The sequence below is a fragment of the Callorhinus ursinus genome, unplaced genomic scaffold (assembly GCF_003265705.2).
Source record: "Callorhinus ursinus isolate GAN/ISIS: 27379988/994484 unplaced genomic scaffold, GSC_fseal_2.0 scaffold1, whole genome shotgun sequence".
Lineage (NCBI taxonomy): Eukaryota > Metazoa > Chordata > Mammalia > Carnivora > Otariidae > Callorhinus > Callorhinus ursinus.
Window position 1 is genome coordinate 103697493 of NW_027397063.1, and position 16215 is coordinate 103713707.

The 16215-nt window shown below is 42.0% G+C and overlaps 1 protein-coding gene across 1 annotated transcript in view; it reads left to right on the forward strand.

Annotated features, from left to right (window-relative positions):
• The window catches only part of WWTR1 (WW domain containing transcription regulator 1), a 132865-nt gene that overhangs the window by 108443 nt on the left and 8207 nt on the right, over positions 1-16215 (forward strand). Inside the window, exons 4-5 of the mRNA XM_025880680.2 lie at positions 198-400; positions 15040-15173. Of these exons, the coding sequence (XP_025736465.1) occupies positions 198-400; positions 15040-15173 (337 nt within the window). The remainder of the gene's footprint in view (positions 1-197; positions 401-15039; positions 15174-16215) is intronic.

The following is a 16215-nucleotide window of genomic DNA, read 5'->3' on the forward strand; positions in this document are numbered from 1 at the left end:
AGGAGTGGGGCCAGTGTCTGAGCCTCCATGAATTGAATTAAGGTAATAATTACTTAAACAGTAATGATTAACAGGAAAGTACTTTGGAAGGAATCTCAGGAATATACTCCAAAGCACAGAGCATTCTGATGGCCTCTTTTTGATAAGGTATTGTAGGACCTGTTCATTAATCTCCTGCATGGTCTTCCCTCCTATAGTGATGAATCACCAGCACCAGCAGCAAATGGCACCCACTACCCTGAGCCAGCAGAACCACCCTACTCAGAACCCCCCAGCAGGGCTCATGAGCATGCCCAATGCTCTGACCACTCAGCAGCAGCAGCAGCAGAAGCTCCGGCTTCAGAGGATCCAGATGGAGAGAGAGAGGATCAGAATGCGCCAGGAGGAGCTCATGAGGCAGGTATGGCCTTCTGTGGTGCCTGCTGGAGGCTCCATGACCTTTTGGTGCCAAGGCTCGGGAGTAGATAGCTGCGGACCATCAGGGTAAACCTTTCTCTAGAAGCATTAAAGACCCAAAGCCTACTCCAAACCGTATGAGTAGAATCTCGGTTTTTCTCCCAGTATCTGCCTGCCTTGTCTTCAGAGCCAAACATAGGAGTACAAGGACTAGCTATGTTAGCATGGCTGCCTTTGGGTTCTACTGCTGATCTTTAGAAGGGGAGGAAGACTCTGTTCCAATTATCTATTGCTGTGTAACATCATCCCAAAAACGTAGTGGCTTAAAACAGTAGCCCATTTTATTATACCATACAATTCTGTGGGTTGGGAATTTGGGCGGCGCTCAGGTGGCCTGTTCTTCTGGCTTCCGTGGTGTTGATGAAGACCACTTTAGTAGTATTCAGCTGGTGGGTGGGTTGGTCTGGAGGGTCCAAGATGGCTTTACTCAAGTGTGTGGCATCATGTTAAGGATTGCTGGAAAACTGGGCTTGGTTGGGACTGAAACCTGGAGCATCTATATTTGGCATCTCTAGCTAGCACAGCAGGCTCAATAGTGGGACATATTGCCTAGCAGCTTGGGTCTCCCAGAGAGAATGTTCCAAGAAACAAGAAGTGGAAGCTGCCAGTGTCTTAGGATCTGGTTCTGGAAACTGTCACAGAGTCACTTCTTCCATATGCTCTTAATCAAAGAAATTACAGATTTGCCCTAGATTAAAGCGGATAGCAGAAGGGATGTTCCATGGACAAAATGACAAAGAATTTGCAACCATCTTTGGTCCACCATGGAGCGTGAGAAAGAGTTAGGGAAAACTGAAGGAGAATGAGAAAGGAAAATGTTGGCATACAGGCTCTGATAGAGTCGCTATTGATCAGGTGCCTGTGTGCCATACTGCATTCATTCATTCATTCATTCATTCAGGCAGGCAGGCAGTGGATAGATTGTTGCTGTGTGTCTTGTGTGGGTCAGGGTTGATGCAGCACTCCAAAAATTAATAAAACAGAAGCCCTTAAGGAACCCACAGTTTTCTGCCTCCCTCAGTGGCTTGGTCTGTGCAAGAACAGAATTATTTCTTCTGTGTTGCTAAACTAATGTAGGCCATGTTTTTAGGTCTCGTCAATTTTGCTGGCTACATTTTAGGGAAGAAAGCTTCAGTTTATTCTAATTCTTGAGACTTTGCTTTATGACTCACATGAAGCAAGATACATGAGTAGCTTCTCTTTCACTAGTTTAAGGAACTAAGTATTTTTAACTGTTTCAGAGAGCTTTTCTTGCAAGAGCCTGCGGTGTTACACTAAATGCTACTAAATGCTACTTTTTCTTTTAGTCACATCTGATACTTTCAAAAAATATACATTGATTTCTATAAATGAATAATGTATTTCTCATCAAATAAATTCCAGGATATAAAGTGTCTGTCCTGTGTGAGGTTTTAAAAACATGGTGAGTTAAAATAATTCTTTAGACATAGCCTTTGACAATGAGGGAAATGAATGTCAATTGTGCTTTGTTGTTCAGTAGAACTATCCTGAATTTGAGGAACACAGCTTTATAATATAACTACAGTTGTGCCTTTTTCCCTGAGGATTTATGTCTGAACATTCATGGTTATTTTAGGGTAACAGTTGTTTATACTGTTTTTAGATATACAGTATCATGTTTCTTAACAGGAAATAATTATATTATTTTTTGTCTTAGGATAACAATTCCATTTGGAATATTAATTTTCTGTTTCATAATATCTATAGAGTAAATATAACACTATTATGGTAGCATTTATAACTTTTCTCTTAGTTTTATATTTAAATGAGCTTTAATGCATTTTATTTTTCCTTGCACAAAGCTACAGACTGTTCTGTAAAGAATAATTTGTTTCTTAGTTTCTGCCACTTTCTGTGTTTCTTTTTCTTGCCCCAGATCTTTCTTTCCCACAGAAAGTATTTCTGCAAAGGGGTGGGGGAAAGTGCCCCGAATTGCTTCCTTTATTCCAACCATAGGTGCCTTTGAACCAGAATGTAGCATTGATGGTTCATATTACAGAAATGCCAACCAAGTTTATTAAATGCTGATCCCTGGAGACTGTGGAACTTGGAGCATTTTGCTGCATCATATTGTGCAATCCTACTGTATAGGACAGTGGGAGAAAGTATCCAGATTTGCTCACAGAGGCTCCCATAGTTCAAGTGTGTGTGTGTGTGTGTGTGTGTGTGTGTGTGTGTGTGTGTGTGTGTAGTTAGGAGGAGGAGAAGGCAATGGAATGGATGGTTCTGATGTCTTTTTATTTTCCTTATGGAATACAGGGAAAAAAGGTCTAAAGGGACTTCTTCATCATGGAAAGTTTTTCCCCCCATCCAGAAGCAACTTACTCCTCAGTGTCAAAGATACTATTTAAGGCCAATGGTAAATGGTATTAGAGTGTTCTCTAATAGTTTTCTGGGGCATTTGCCAAGATGCCTGGTTGTTCGGGTGTGGATTATGTCTATCATCTTAGTGGTTTTTTTACCCCCCCCCCTTTTTTGGTGATTTTCTGCCTCACTATTTGCACTTAAGCCAGGAACAGGGAAATGGACTATCGGTAAAGGTGATATTTGGCTAACCTGTTTAGCTGCCTTTTAGAATCTGGTAGAAAACAGGAATAAGGGTAGAGGAAATGGTCCTGATGAAGTCTGAAGATTTTTTTTTTTAAAGATTTATTTAGGGGCACCTGGGTGGCTCAGTTGGTCAAGCGTCTGGCTTAGCTCAGGTCATGACCCCAGGGTCATGGGATCAAGCCCCGCATCGGGCTCCCTGCTCAGCAGGGAGTATGCTTCTCCCGCTCCCTCTGCTCTTCCCCCTGCTCAAATAAATAAATAGTCTTTAAAAAAAATTTAAAATAAGATTTATTTATTTATTTTGAGAGAGCGAGAGAACGTGCGCGTGTGTGCTTGTGTGTGCGTGAGCTGGGGGGAGGGGCAGAGGCAGAGGGAGAGAAGCAGACTCCCCGCTGAGCACAGAGCCCAAAGGGGGCTCAATCCCACGACCCTGAGATCGTGACCTGAGCCGAAATCAAGAGTCACATGCTCAACCGACTGAGCCATCCTGGCGCCCCATGATGAGGTCTGAAGATTATGTGTAGACTTCCATTTCTTCTTCCTGTCCTACTCCCATGCCCACTGTGGTCAACAAGTACCTGAATCTCCTTAGCTCACTGGGCAGTCTGTAAGGAGCATGGCTCTCCTCCTGCTCACAGGGGGGCCCTAGCCGTGCAGGCTGTGTTCTCAGGGTCCCTGCCTTGCAGGCAACCTTGACCTGCCTGCAGTTCCATCAAGAGAGAATTTCCAGGAGAGAGGCCCCATCCTATTTCTATCTCTGTAGTGGGGAAAGAGGTTGGGAAAATTTAAGGGGTAGATGAATTTGTTGCCTAATTCTTGGGAAATCATCACCATTCTGAAAATTGTTATCATCCTTAAATATATAATAAATGTGAAAGCTCCTTATAAATGAAATACCATGTAAAAATGTGGTTTCATGCCTCCGTCTTCCTATTCCTTCTTCCATGCCATCACCCCTCCAGGCGTGTCATCTGACGATGTCGCATTGTGGAGAAAGAAGCTCCTCAGTATTGCATAAGCTGATGTACACTGCATAATGCCAGGGGCTCACATGTTAACTCGTGGTCACTGAAATCATGTAGAATGTCAACAAATGGATGTAGGGAAAGTTTGATTACAGATCTGAGGTGAACCTTCATTATTTCAGGATGGAAAATTACTTTTTTCATTCTTTTCTTTGTCTCCTCATTCACTTATCCAACCAACATTTATGTGGTGAAAAATAACAAACAAAAAGATAAATGGGACTTGGCCGCCTTCGGATAACTTGCATCTTACCAGACAAGCAAAATGATGAAATCAGGATGATTACAACTAATCCAAATGTGTGGCCAGAAGGGTAAATTCAAACTCTTCCCTCTTTCTATCTTTGGCTTTCAGTCCTGGAGCAGAGACTAGACACACCACAGCACAGAGTTCTGTGAAGTGAGCAGAAGGTACTTCTTTTTTTCTCTTCAGTGGGCCCTCGGGCCAACAAGTTGTTGAAGAATCCGCAGCATTAGGATCAAAGGGCCAGTGAGGTTTTGGGTATCTCCTTCGATTAGGAATCTTCTCAAGTAGGAGAGTTCCATTAAAAATGGTCCGTACAACTTGGCATTGGCTGCTGTAGCCAAGTTGAACTTCTTGTGTCTGATAACTGATGAGTTATCTCGGGTTGTGGCAGGTGCTCCAAGCTCAGGGGCGCCCCAGAAAAGCTCAGGAGAATTCCAGCTGGGTCTGCAATACAGTCTTGTTAGGAAAGTGGATGTTTCCCTGCTTTCCACAGGCATCCATTTCAGACATTGTGGAGAATGAATTTTTGTGAAAGACATTCTTGGTTTCCGTGATAATGAGAGTTTTATCTTTGTGAAATTTTCCAAACCTGGAGAGGCAGCTTCAAGTTCATAAGAGAAATGGCAACTCGAGAAAAGAAAGCAGTCTCAGTTGAAGGTGTGCCTCCTGGTATCCTCGTAGTTTTTAAAAAGAAATTTGAATTCGGGACGCCTGGGTGGCTCAGTCGGTTAAGCGGCTGCCTTCGGCCCAGGTCATGATCCCAGGGTCCTGGGATCGAGTCCCACATTGGGCTCCTTACTCAGCGGGGAACCTGCTTCTCCACTCTCTCTCCCTCTGCTTGTGCTCTCTCTGTCAAATAAATAAAATCTTAAAAAAATTTTTTTTGAATTCAGTTTGTGACAATTTTTTCTTTTGATTTAGAAAAATAAAGTTTTTTTAAAAGAGTAGAATTGTTTTATTTTATTTTTTTAAGTTTTTATTTATTTATTTGACACACAGAGAGAGAGAGAGAGAGAAGGAGTGAGGGTACAAGCAGGGGGAGCAGCAGAGGGAGAGGGAGAAGCAGACTCCCCGCCAAGCAGGGAGCCCAACATGGGGCTCCATCCCACGACCCTGGGATCATGACCTGAGTCGAAGGTAGATGCTTAACCGACTGAGCCACCCAGGCACCCCAGAAAAATAAAGTTTTTAATTTATAAAAATATAATTGGGTAGGGTTTTGTTTTGTTTGTTTTTCTGATTGAGATGGAAGAAGCATTTGCTAAGTGAAAGAAGCCAGGTCTTTTTGATTCCATTTATATGACATTCTGAAAAAAGGCAAAACTATAGGAACAGAGAATAGGTATGTGGGTGCCAGGCTCGGGGGTCAGGAGGGGCTGCCTGCAAAGGGGCAGCACTAGGGAATTCGCGCAGTAGTGGCACTGTTCTGTATCTTGATTGGGGTGGCTGTTTCACAACCCCATGGATTTGTCAAAACTCAGAAATGTACACTGCGAAGAGTGGATTTTACTGTATATCAGCTAAAATAATAAGAAAGTAAAATTATCACACAAGAAAGACAATTGTAAAACAATGTTTAAAACACTCAAAACCAAGGACGTAATAATCACTTCGAGTTTTACCTCGGGATAGTGGCTGTGAAGGTGTTGGTGATTTCTCTCCAGTCTTTGTACATATCAGTGTGTATGCTTTGTTTTTAAAACAAAGTTGGTAGCATATCATAATTCTGTTTTATTATCTCTTCTTCTTAATATATTGGGACGTCATGTATTTATTCTGTATCAGCCATGGAAATTGTGCCGTGACTTTGAATGTATCTATTGTAAGCTGCCTGGGATCCTTCCTACAACAGGGCTGGACGTAATTTTTAAAATACCGTGAACCACACATGCCCACAGTGACTGTAGAACATTCTGCTGTTACAGCTTAAAAATCAACACAGTATTTGCTCAGTATCATAAAGGGCATGTTTGCGACTTTACCCAATGAAATGGAAAATTTTAGTAACTGGTAAGAAATTGAGAAAGAGGCTCCTCAGTCACTGTTTACTCATCTAAAAGAACAATTCCTTGACATGAAAACAGAGTGACGGCTTTATCTGAGCAGAGTATTTCTTTTCATGCGTATTATTTATTTAATTAGGAAGCTGAGGGGCCTTCTGCCTTGAAGATTTTAAACTCAAGGACTTCCTGTCAGCCCCCAAGGCCTGGAAGATTCCTAAGTGAAGAAGTCTTAGCCCCCCCCCCCCCCCCCCCCCCCCCGCCTTGCCCCTTCTCAGGGCCTGTCTTGTTGAGAAACCATTATTATTCTTAGACAGATTCAGCCCCGCTTTGACCCTGGTCCTTATTTGAGGCTCCGTGGACAGGAGAACGCAGCTTGTCAAACAAAACTGCTGACTAAGCCTGGCCTCTAGTTGCCAGGGCAACAGGATAGGAGAGAGGGTTTGGGCGGGAGGCCTCGGAATTCTTCTGGCAGGTCTCACAGATTTCTGTTAGGCCTGACAACCAACACGGGTCCGGCTGGCCAGCTGGCCGGCCTCGAGCAGCCATTCCTGACCGTGGGCCCGGGAGGGACACGCCCGGCTGTGAGCAGCGCTGCTCTGGGGGAAGAATCTGGAGTCTGGTTTTTATCATGTGAAGAATAGCTATTTAGAGAGGTTAAAAAGTGTCGTGTTAAAGCAGACCATGAAGCATAAATGGTGGCTATTTCATAAAGAGTCTTTCCTTCAGACGCTATAGTTTAACTTCTGGAAAAGCATGTCATAGAATTAGGTTTCAGGGTTGACTGGGACATAGAGGTCATGTCATCTAACCAACACGTAACTCCACCTATGGTAGCCTGGCTATGTAAGTTCATTCAGTGATTTGTTCAACACATGCTCCAGGTCCTAAATGCACAGCAGGGAGCGGACAGACTTGGTCTGAACTCTCCAGCGAACTTGAGTTCTAGCTTTCGTCAAATCCCAGAAATAATCCATTTTCTAAAATGTCTTGGTGCTCCCATGTCGTTGAGGAATAACACAAGGACCGTTTTTTTGAAATGTTGTAAATTGAACACATTTTTCAAATAGAGGGCCACCATGTTTGCACAAAGGAAAAGCAACTTCATATTTCTGATCTTCATAAGATCACCAAGGTATGAAGAAACACACCATTTCAAAATCCATTCAGCTCTTTTTTTTTTTTTTAAGTGAAGAGAGAATATCTAAATTGTGAAGTTTTCCTTAATGTGATTCTAAGGGATAACGGAGATTTCTGAATAACACAAGACTGTGATACACATCCTGAATTGAAAGAGCAACAAACAGGCCAGGGATTATCATTATGGACTCAACAAATGTCTTCCCTCAGCGTTCGAGTTTCGACTGTTCTTTCGTACCAGTGGTCTGGCAGCTGAGCATGTATGATGAGGTATTTGAAAAAGGGAGGCTCCAGGAAATGTGACAGTGAATTTCTAGAATCTCTTGGCACAGAGTTAAAAAGAAATTTACATTGGGAATTATTTTTTTCTCCCAGTAAAGAAGGTACACAATTTAGTGTTTTGCCTCTGAAGTCCCCAAGGGTTTTGGCAGAGACAGCAACTTTTCTGCACCAGAGTAACTATTTTAATGTTAGGATTTCAAAATACTGTCTTTATTTGATTTTTTTTTTCATTTGTTTCTACTCACCCCACCCTTTATAATTAAAACAGTCCAATCCTCCAGTTCTGTGGAACCCCTGGCCACACACGCTTCCTTCAGGCCGAGCGCCCTCAGAAGGGTTATTGTCATTCCGCCTCTCTTTGAAGTACATTCCAGTGAGGGCAGGAGCCGGCCGGCTGCAGGCGCTCCCTCAGCCAAGGACAGACGGGGCTGCAGGGCGCTTTCAACTGCTGTGTGCTTTCTCACCTCCTCTGTTGATTTATTCCATGGGCAAGCTGCAGGCCGGCGGGGAGCTGGAAGGAAAGGAGGTTTGAGGTTTGCCTCCAGGGACATCTTCAACTTACAAATCAGCATTTGTCTTTCACATCCCTCTCGCTATTTTACACCCCACCCCCTTCCCCAGCTGCTAGGAAAGGGGTTTGGTGTTTTGTTTTTTGTTTTTGTTTTTAACCCACATATAATTACTCGTTTCAGAGACCTAGATGGACAACCACAAACTCTGAAAGAGATTCTCAAGCCCTTATTTTGCAACAGTCTTTCCACCCTCAGCTTGGATAGAGAAAAAAATACACTTGTGGCAGGGGACGGGAGGGGTGGGGTTACTAGGGGCAGCTTTCCAGGTCTTTCTGAAACCGGTCTTTAAAATCTGAACTTACAACTGTGCTTGATGTGCTGTGAATTCCCAGGGCACTAACTCCACCCATATACATTGAAAAAGACCATAGAGTATGTCCAATTCAATCTTTTTCCCAATTGGGCAAGGGGAACTGTGTTCAGGACAGCTAAACAGGCTATGTCATCCGGTCCTCCTCCATACCGCCCGAAGGAAGACGGTTGGTATTTCCATTTGATAGCTGGGAAAATAGGCTCAGAGAAATGAGGTAACTTACCCCAAGTCCCACAGCCAGTAGGTGAAAGAGCCGAAAATTTGAGGTCTTCTGATCTCAACCCTTGATTTTCCTCTCTCTGCCACACTGTCAGTGTGTTGGCCAGGAGAACAGACTCTGGAGCCAGATCTTGGGAAGAAGTTCGTTTAACTTCTGTGCTTCAGTTTCCTCATCTGTAAAATGGAGATGGTTGGGTTGTCATGAGGATGAAATGCTAAAGTGCTTAGAACAGTGCTCCCCACATAGTAAGTGATATGCAAGCTTTAGCTGACATCTCTGCCTCCTAAAACATACAACACTATCAGTAACTCATTCTGTTGACTGCCTCTTTGGACCAGGTTCTTTATAATAAGCTTTTAAATCTTTATAACGGCCCAGCAAGGTGAGTTTTACAAGCTGTTTTTGTTTTGTTTTTTTTTTTCCCAGATGAATAAACTATCAAGGAAGATTAAGAATTTAGCCCAAGATGTTATAGTTAGGGAGTAACTGAGTTGGGATTTGAACTCCAATCTTTCTGATTCCAGGGCTGCTTTTTCTCCTGTGCCAAGCTCTGGACATGTCTAATAGCATTTCACCTTCCACAACTACTTGAGAATTCCAGTGGCCAGTAGCCCAGAGAATTGAGGGAGCCAGTTCCAGCACTCAACAGGACTACTAACTAGAAAACCCTTCATCAGATCTGCCTCAAATCCACGGTAGAAGGAATCTTATCTTCCTTCTTCCGTGTGATAGTCCATTAATAGTTTGAGAACCAAGGTATACCCCTCATGTCTCTCTTCTGGTTAAACAGTTCCCTGCTTCTTCATAAGACATGACACCTGGATCCCTTCCAGCCTGATTTTTCTCCTCTGGTCACTCTTTGCAAAGTGTAGAACAGAGACCTGGATGACGCCTCGCCTGTGGGAGTTGCCTGGAGGTAGGCAAGTCTGTTGGAATAGCTAGAGGAGCAATGCCGATCTGCTGCTTGAAATGGAACAGAGGTTTGGAGCATGGGGAATATCAAGAGATAGGACCCAGGCGTGGTCCTTGTTCACATCTGTCTCCCTCTCTCGAATCCTCCATGAGGTAGGGCACTATCTGTGTTCATCGCTCTATCCCTGCTGCCAAGAGCAGGAGCTGGCACCTGGTAGTTGCTATAGTATTTTTTTTAAAAAATAAATACAAGTACAAAAATGAGTTGTTATGGGGGCTGAGGGAGTCAGTGGCCTTGGATTTTTGCGCTGGTGTAGGTGGTGATAGCATTAAGAGAAAGCTTGAAGTTGGTAGGAAGAGATGCTTTGGGGCCAGATGAGGAGTGGATTGTAAGACGTGGGGTATCCTACCCCAGCTGGACACCTTTATTTGGGAGTCCAGAGCCAGGAGAGGGGGAAGCTGGTGGCTTGCTGTGGTTCTTGTGGTCAGGGAAGGCATTCTGGAAAAGGTGGTACAACAGAACTTGTAAGGGTGGGTGAGATATGGCTCGATGAAGAGAGCCCCTAAATAGGAGGAGTCTAGGAAATTGAAAGCTTGTTTGGGAAGACAGTGTGGGGGGACCCTGGGAAGGCGTCTGTGAGTAGAGCTACTGGACTAGAGTGGAAGTGGGAGACAAGAGTCAGACCCAGGGGCTCAGCTGTGCCTCCGCTAAGCATCTGTTCTGCCTAGACTAGGGGAGCTGGGGCCCTGGCAATGGTTAGAGCAGTTGCCACACCCACTCTCTGAGTCTCGTCCTGGACCAGCCTGGGCTGACTGAGCCTCTGTTTCCACATCCCTTCGCTTAGTCCAGTGCCACCGTCTTCTGTCTGTAGTTTAGCCTTTTCACCTTCATCAGTCTTGACTGCTGCTTCTTGGACAGACCAAAGTCAGGCGTGTAGGGCAGCCAAAATCATCCTGAGCCTAGGATTTAATTTCGTACCTAAATTTAGTTTTTATTTTTGAAAAAATCCTCCCTTGTTTGGATTCGGACATGTTAGTGATGTTAGTACTTTTATTTCCAAACTCTGGGTTTTGTACTGCTCTTTTTCTCCTTCAATTCATGAGCAGAAATAGGAAAGTATTTTCATTAAAAAAAAAAAAGGTACTTCTAAATATGGAACTATTACATTATAAAATATAATTAAGTGAAGTGAAACTTCTCACTATTCTCCCTGTATATTAAAATCTAATTCTGTGTTATATATATGAAAAAAAATCTTACAGACCTGTCCTTATTTAAAAAAGAAAGAAAAAGAAGAAAAGAAAATTGTTTCTTTAGCTTTGCTGACTCATCATGATGAATTTCACACTTGGATTTAGTCCTTCCAAGGTGAGAGCTGACCAGGAAGAAAGGTCAAACCACTCAGTATGGATCAGTTTCGCGTGACAATGCGACTCCTAAGATTGTTTGGTTTTGTTTTTGCTTTTGTTTTCTGGGATTGGAATACAGAACATGAGATGATAATATTACTTAGTTCACATTTATTAAATGATTGCATGGGGGAGGTGCTGTCATTATCCCCACTTTATAAATGAGGAACAGAGGGGGCGCCTGGGTGGCTCAGTTGGTTAAGCATCTGCCTTTGGCTCAGGTCATGATCTCAGGGTCGTGGGATCAAGCCCCGAGTTGGGCTCCCTGCTCAGCAGGGAGTCTGTTTCTCCCTCTCCCTCTGCCCTTCCCCCCTGCGTGTGCTTTCTTTCTCCATCACTCTTTCTCAAATAAATAAAAAATCTTAAAATAATTGCAGAACAGAGAAGTTAACTGGCTGGGAGATGGCAGAGCCAGGGTTCACATCCAGGCATCTGGCCCCGGATTCCCTGATTCTGACCACGCTGCTCTCCTGCTTATCTTTGTCTTAGGAGCAGGGAAGCGAGCAGTGGGATCATCACACGAGGATGGAGTTTGTGCCTGGCTAATTGAGATGTATACATAGGCTGTTATCTTCAACCACAAATATAATTAAAATGAGGATTGAATGCTCTTAGTGTATTTTTTCTTTTATTACTAATCACCACTTAAAATACTCCTATTTGAATTCCAGGAATACTTTTCACTTGTTCATTGAGCAAGTATTTATTGAGTACCTACTGTATGCCTAGACTGTTGGAGGCAGCAAGGATATAGTTTGTGAACATGACACATAAGATTCCTTCCTTTGTGGAATTTCCTAACTTTCTAATGGAAGACACAGACAGAAATGCTTAAGTTTCTATGAAGAAAATTTAATGCAGTCTCTGAGGAGATAGCGTTTGTAGGAGGCAGACATTAAATGAGGTATGAATTCGGGAAGATCCGAGGTATATGTTCCAAGCAGAGGGAACACTTGTGCAGATGCCGGCAGTGGGAGGAGCAGCAGGAAAGGGGTGAGTGAGGAGAGCATGTCAGAGATGAAGGAGGGGAGGTGGACAGGGCTGTCACATAGGGTTTTATGGGCCACTATCCAGATGGGTGCAGCCAGGGGGCCGCCATGATCTTCCTGTTGGTGGCTGTGTGGAATGATTTGTAGCCCAAGAATAATCTTGGAGAGAGTGTTGCTCCCTATGATAACTTTCTAACTCACACTAGTCTGATTTATATTCCAAGGTTATTATTCAGGTACATTCAACACCCTTTCTGTATCCTTTCTCATTTGTTAGTCATTAAAAGGTGGGAAATGATAATGTGAGCCCCCTCCAGAGAGAACATAGCATTGCCTCTTCTGTGACATGGGGTCAAGCCTTCAAAATAGTTGGGGGAAATAACGATGCTGAGGAATGGAACTTCAGCTATCTTTAATTTAAAATAGCAGGAACAGATGTGAATTGGCAGATGGCACAGTGAAACATTTTCCCCAATATGGTGTAGGTTCTTTCAGCTTTGGTTATTCTAGTCTTTTGAATTTTATTTATATATTTAACCACACACAAGCTTTCTCTTAAAAATACATGTTGTATCTATTTGAAATATGCCAGGAGTAATTTAAATGAAGAGGAAAGTTTAGAACTATATATTTTATAGTTCATTTCTGATATTTTTACTTATAATTTTAAACATTTTACTTTCATCTTATGACAAAAAATTAATATATAGTGTGTGTGTGTGTGTGTATACATCTGTATCTTTTTATACAGTGAAGTTCCAGAAATAATTCTCATTATATTTAAATTCAGACTACCTGGATATTAGAAATTCAGTTAGTATTCTTAAGACTTACGGTGAAAAAATTTTGTCAGATATACGGAAATGCAGCAATCTCTTCCACTTTTATGTTTAAAAGAGCATCTGTTTAGAGGAGCATAGGAGAAGGGAGGGAAGAATAAGACAAGACGAAACCAGAGAGGGAGACAAACCGTAAGAGACTCTTCATCATAGGAAACAAACTGAGGGCTGCTGGAGGGGACGGGTGTGGGGGGATGGGGTTACTGGGGGATGGACATTAAGGAGGCCACGTGATCCAATGAGCACTGGGTATTACATAAGACTGATGAATCATTGAACTCTACCTCTGAAACCAATAATACGCTATATGTTAATTAATTGAATTTAAATAAAGTAAAGGAAACAAAAAAAAGATCATCCATTCAGAATGATTATAAAATGGATTGTGCTGGTTAAAGTTAATTTTTTATGTAATGAAGGTTATTGCCCAAAGGATCTCTGCAGTTACAGTTTATAAAGAACTAGAAATTACATCATTGACTAGATGTTTTCAGACTGTGGTTTGTGTATGCGTGTGTGCTTGGTGGACTCCAGGCTTTTCCCACTGGTTCAGTCCCTGTCGTTCTTCTGTATGAGGCCCTCAGGTGACCTTTGGTTGGAGAGTAAGGTTTCCACACTGACTGCCATATAAAAACATCTATCAGGAAATAATTTAATTTTTCTAGACTTATTCAGAAGGTACTTTGAAGATTGAAATTATGGACTAAAATCACCTCTAAAAAAAATCCCGTTGTTGTTGTTGTTGTTTGCTTTTTATGGATAACTGAAGAAAATTTCTTAAGTATTCTGGTTATTTGCAACTTGGATGAAGAGAAGTGAGCCAGAAGCCCTTCCGGGACAGGATGTTTATTTCATTATAAATTAACAATGCAGTTTCTTATCAATCAGGAGTCTCACGTTTTGTAAGAGTCATACTACCTAACTCCTCATAACAGTACAATGAACTCTAGTAACCGAAAGTTTTTATTGCCGATGACTTCACTAGACTTGTCTAGACAGCAGTTACTCTCTAAAATCATAGCATGTTAGGGCTGGAAGAGATCTAACAGAGATACCGTAATTTAAATGGCCTAAATATTCTGTTTGCCATTGTAGCCATGGTTTTGGGGTTTGAGGGATGGGAAGACCAATGACTTCAGGCTGGAAAGTGGGAAACTGATAGGCATAAATATAGGAAAGGCCTAACTTGGGTTTTGGATGCAAGTATAAACATACAAAAGTATTCTTCTCTGGAAAGAGCAGCAGATTTGAAAGGAATTTGATGTCTGCTCATGTTTGTCAAAATGAGAGACTCCCTGGAGGTTTTACCTAGAGAAAGTAATTGCAGTCAAATTCATAACCTTTTGGATTGACTCTCCTTGGTAAAGTCATGCCAGCCAAAACAAAATAATTCTAGTGTTCTAATTTTTGCTAATGAAATCCATATGCTATTAGTTTGTGGTTAGTGGGATTTGGATTGGCTCTGCATGGTTCCCCACCCTTCAGCCATTTTAATCAGGTCAACAAAATGACTAGCCAAATAGAAAAACCAGTGGACCAACAAACTTTTTTACTGGTTGTTTTGTTCTCCTGACTATTGACATAGAACTGCCAGCTATGATCTGATGGAGAGCCTGACTCTGTAATTCGCCGGCTTTATGGGCCTGTTAGTGGCAAAGAGCAGAATGTACTTGCTAGGCCAAAGGAGTTCAACTGCTTTGATAGATTTAGATTTGGTCTGAGCACCTGGGATAAAAATGTCTTTGAAGGAAGTGTCTTGACACCTTTATGTGACTTGGGTATTTAAACACTTGGATGGGTGGGACAGTTGCTACCTAAGTGTCCTGAGGAAGATACTCGCTGAGCTTCTCATTAACTTTGTGAATGTCAGAAAGTGACTTATGCCTGGAAGACTTTCTCCGGAGAAAGGACAGTAATGATTTCCTGATGATTTTGACTGATTGGGAACACACATGAAGTGCTTTGTGTTTGGTGAAAAGGTTTCATGTGAAATACACTTTGCTCTGATCCTTGTGACAATGAGTGAATAACTTGCCCTCCCTGTGACTGTCATATTTCTATAGGAAGCCGCCCTCTGTAGACAGCTCCCCATGGAAGCCGAGACTCTGGCCACCGTTCAGGCTGCTGTCAACCCGCCAGCCATGACCCCAGACATGAGATCCATCACTAATAATAGCTCTGATCCTTTCCTCAATGGGTAAGTTAACATTTTGGAGCAACTGACTTATTTTTGCTTGCTTTCTTACGTGGTCTAGAGTATAATGGGCCTTTGTTTATATTGGGGAAAGGTGGGGAGCTGGGAGGTTGGGGTGGGGATCAAGGGAAGCTGTCCATTTCCTGATGTTGGTAATTGTACTACGATTGTGTAAGATGTCCTTGGGAAAGCTGGGTGAATGGCACACGGGAACTCCATACACTTTTCACATCTTCTCTGTGGGTCTAAAATTGTTTTACAATAAAAAATGTAATTAAAACAAAGAGATGTTTTTAAAATATGAAACATCTGAGCAAGAAGGAAAAGATAATTTCGCCAGAAATATGTTCATCAGTAGAAGTAGTCAAACCTTAATTTTAGCTTTTTAAATCCTAATGAAGGGTAGTTGTCTATTTCCTGTGTCTTTTCTGCCCTTGTAGAAGCTTGTAGCAAACAAATAAATACAATTATGAAAGTTAGTAAAAAAGAGAGGTAAAAACAAACAGTAACTGAAATAATGAAGAAAGGGAATTTTTTAAATTGTTGATTTAGAAGTATTACAAATACACAGAAAAATAATAAAGAATAACATAAGATTTACCCAGGTATCCAACACCATACTTCCATAGATCTTGTTTTGGTTTTTTTTAGAGTATTATAGTTAATATTTAAACCATCCCCACCACCACTGAAATGTTTCTCTTTTTCCCTCCCTAGTGGGAGCCACTGTTCAGAAATTGGTGTGTGTCCATCACACACATTTTTATACTTCTGATTACTTGTTAATGTGTGCATTCATAAGCAATATTCAACACTGTTTTCTTTTTTTAAAAAATTTACATAAATGGTATCATAGTCTATATGCAGCACAGTTTTCAAATTAGTATTTTGAGACAAAAAGGAAATCAGCATCAATTTACTATGAATGGCCAGTTTTATTTGCCTGGTCTTTACATCTTGCTGACATTGGTATGCATGTTGGAAAATTAAAGAGAGGTACAAAGTCAGCCTCCCTCCATTCCCTGGAAAGTTGGGCAGCACGACA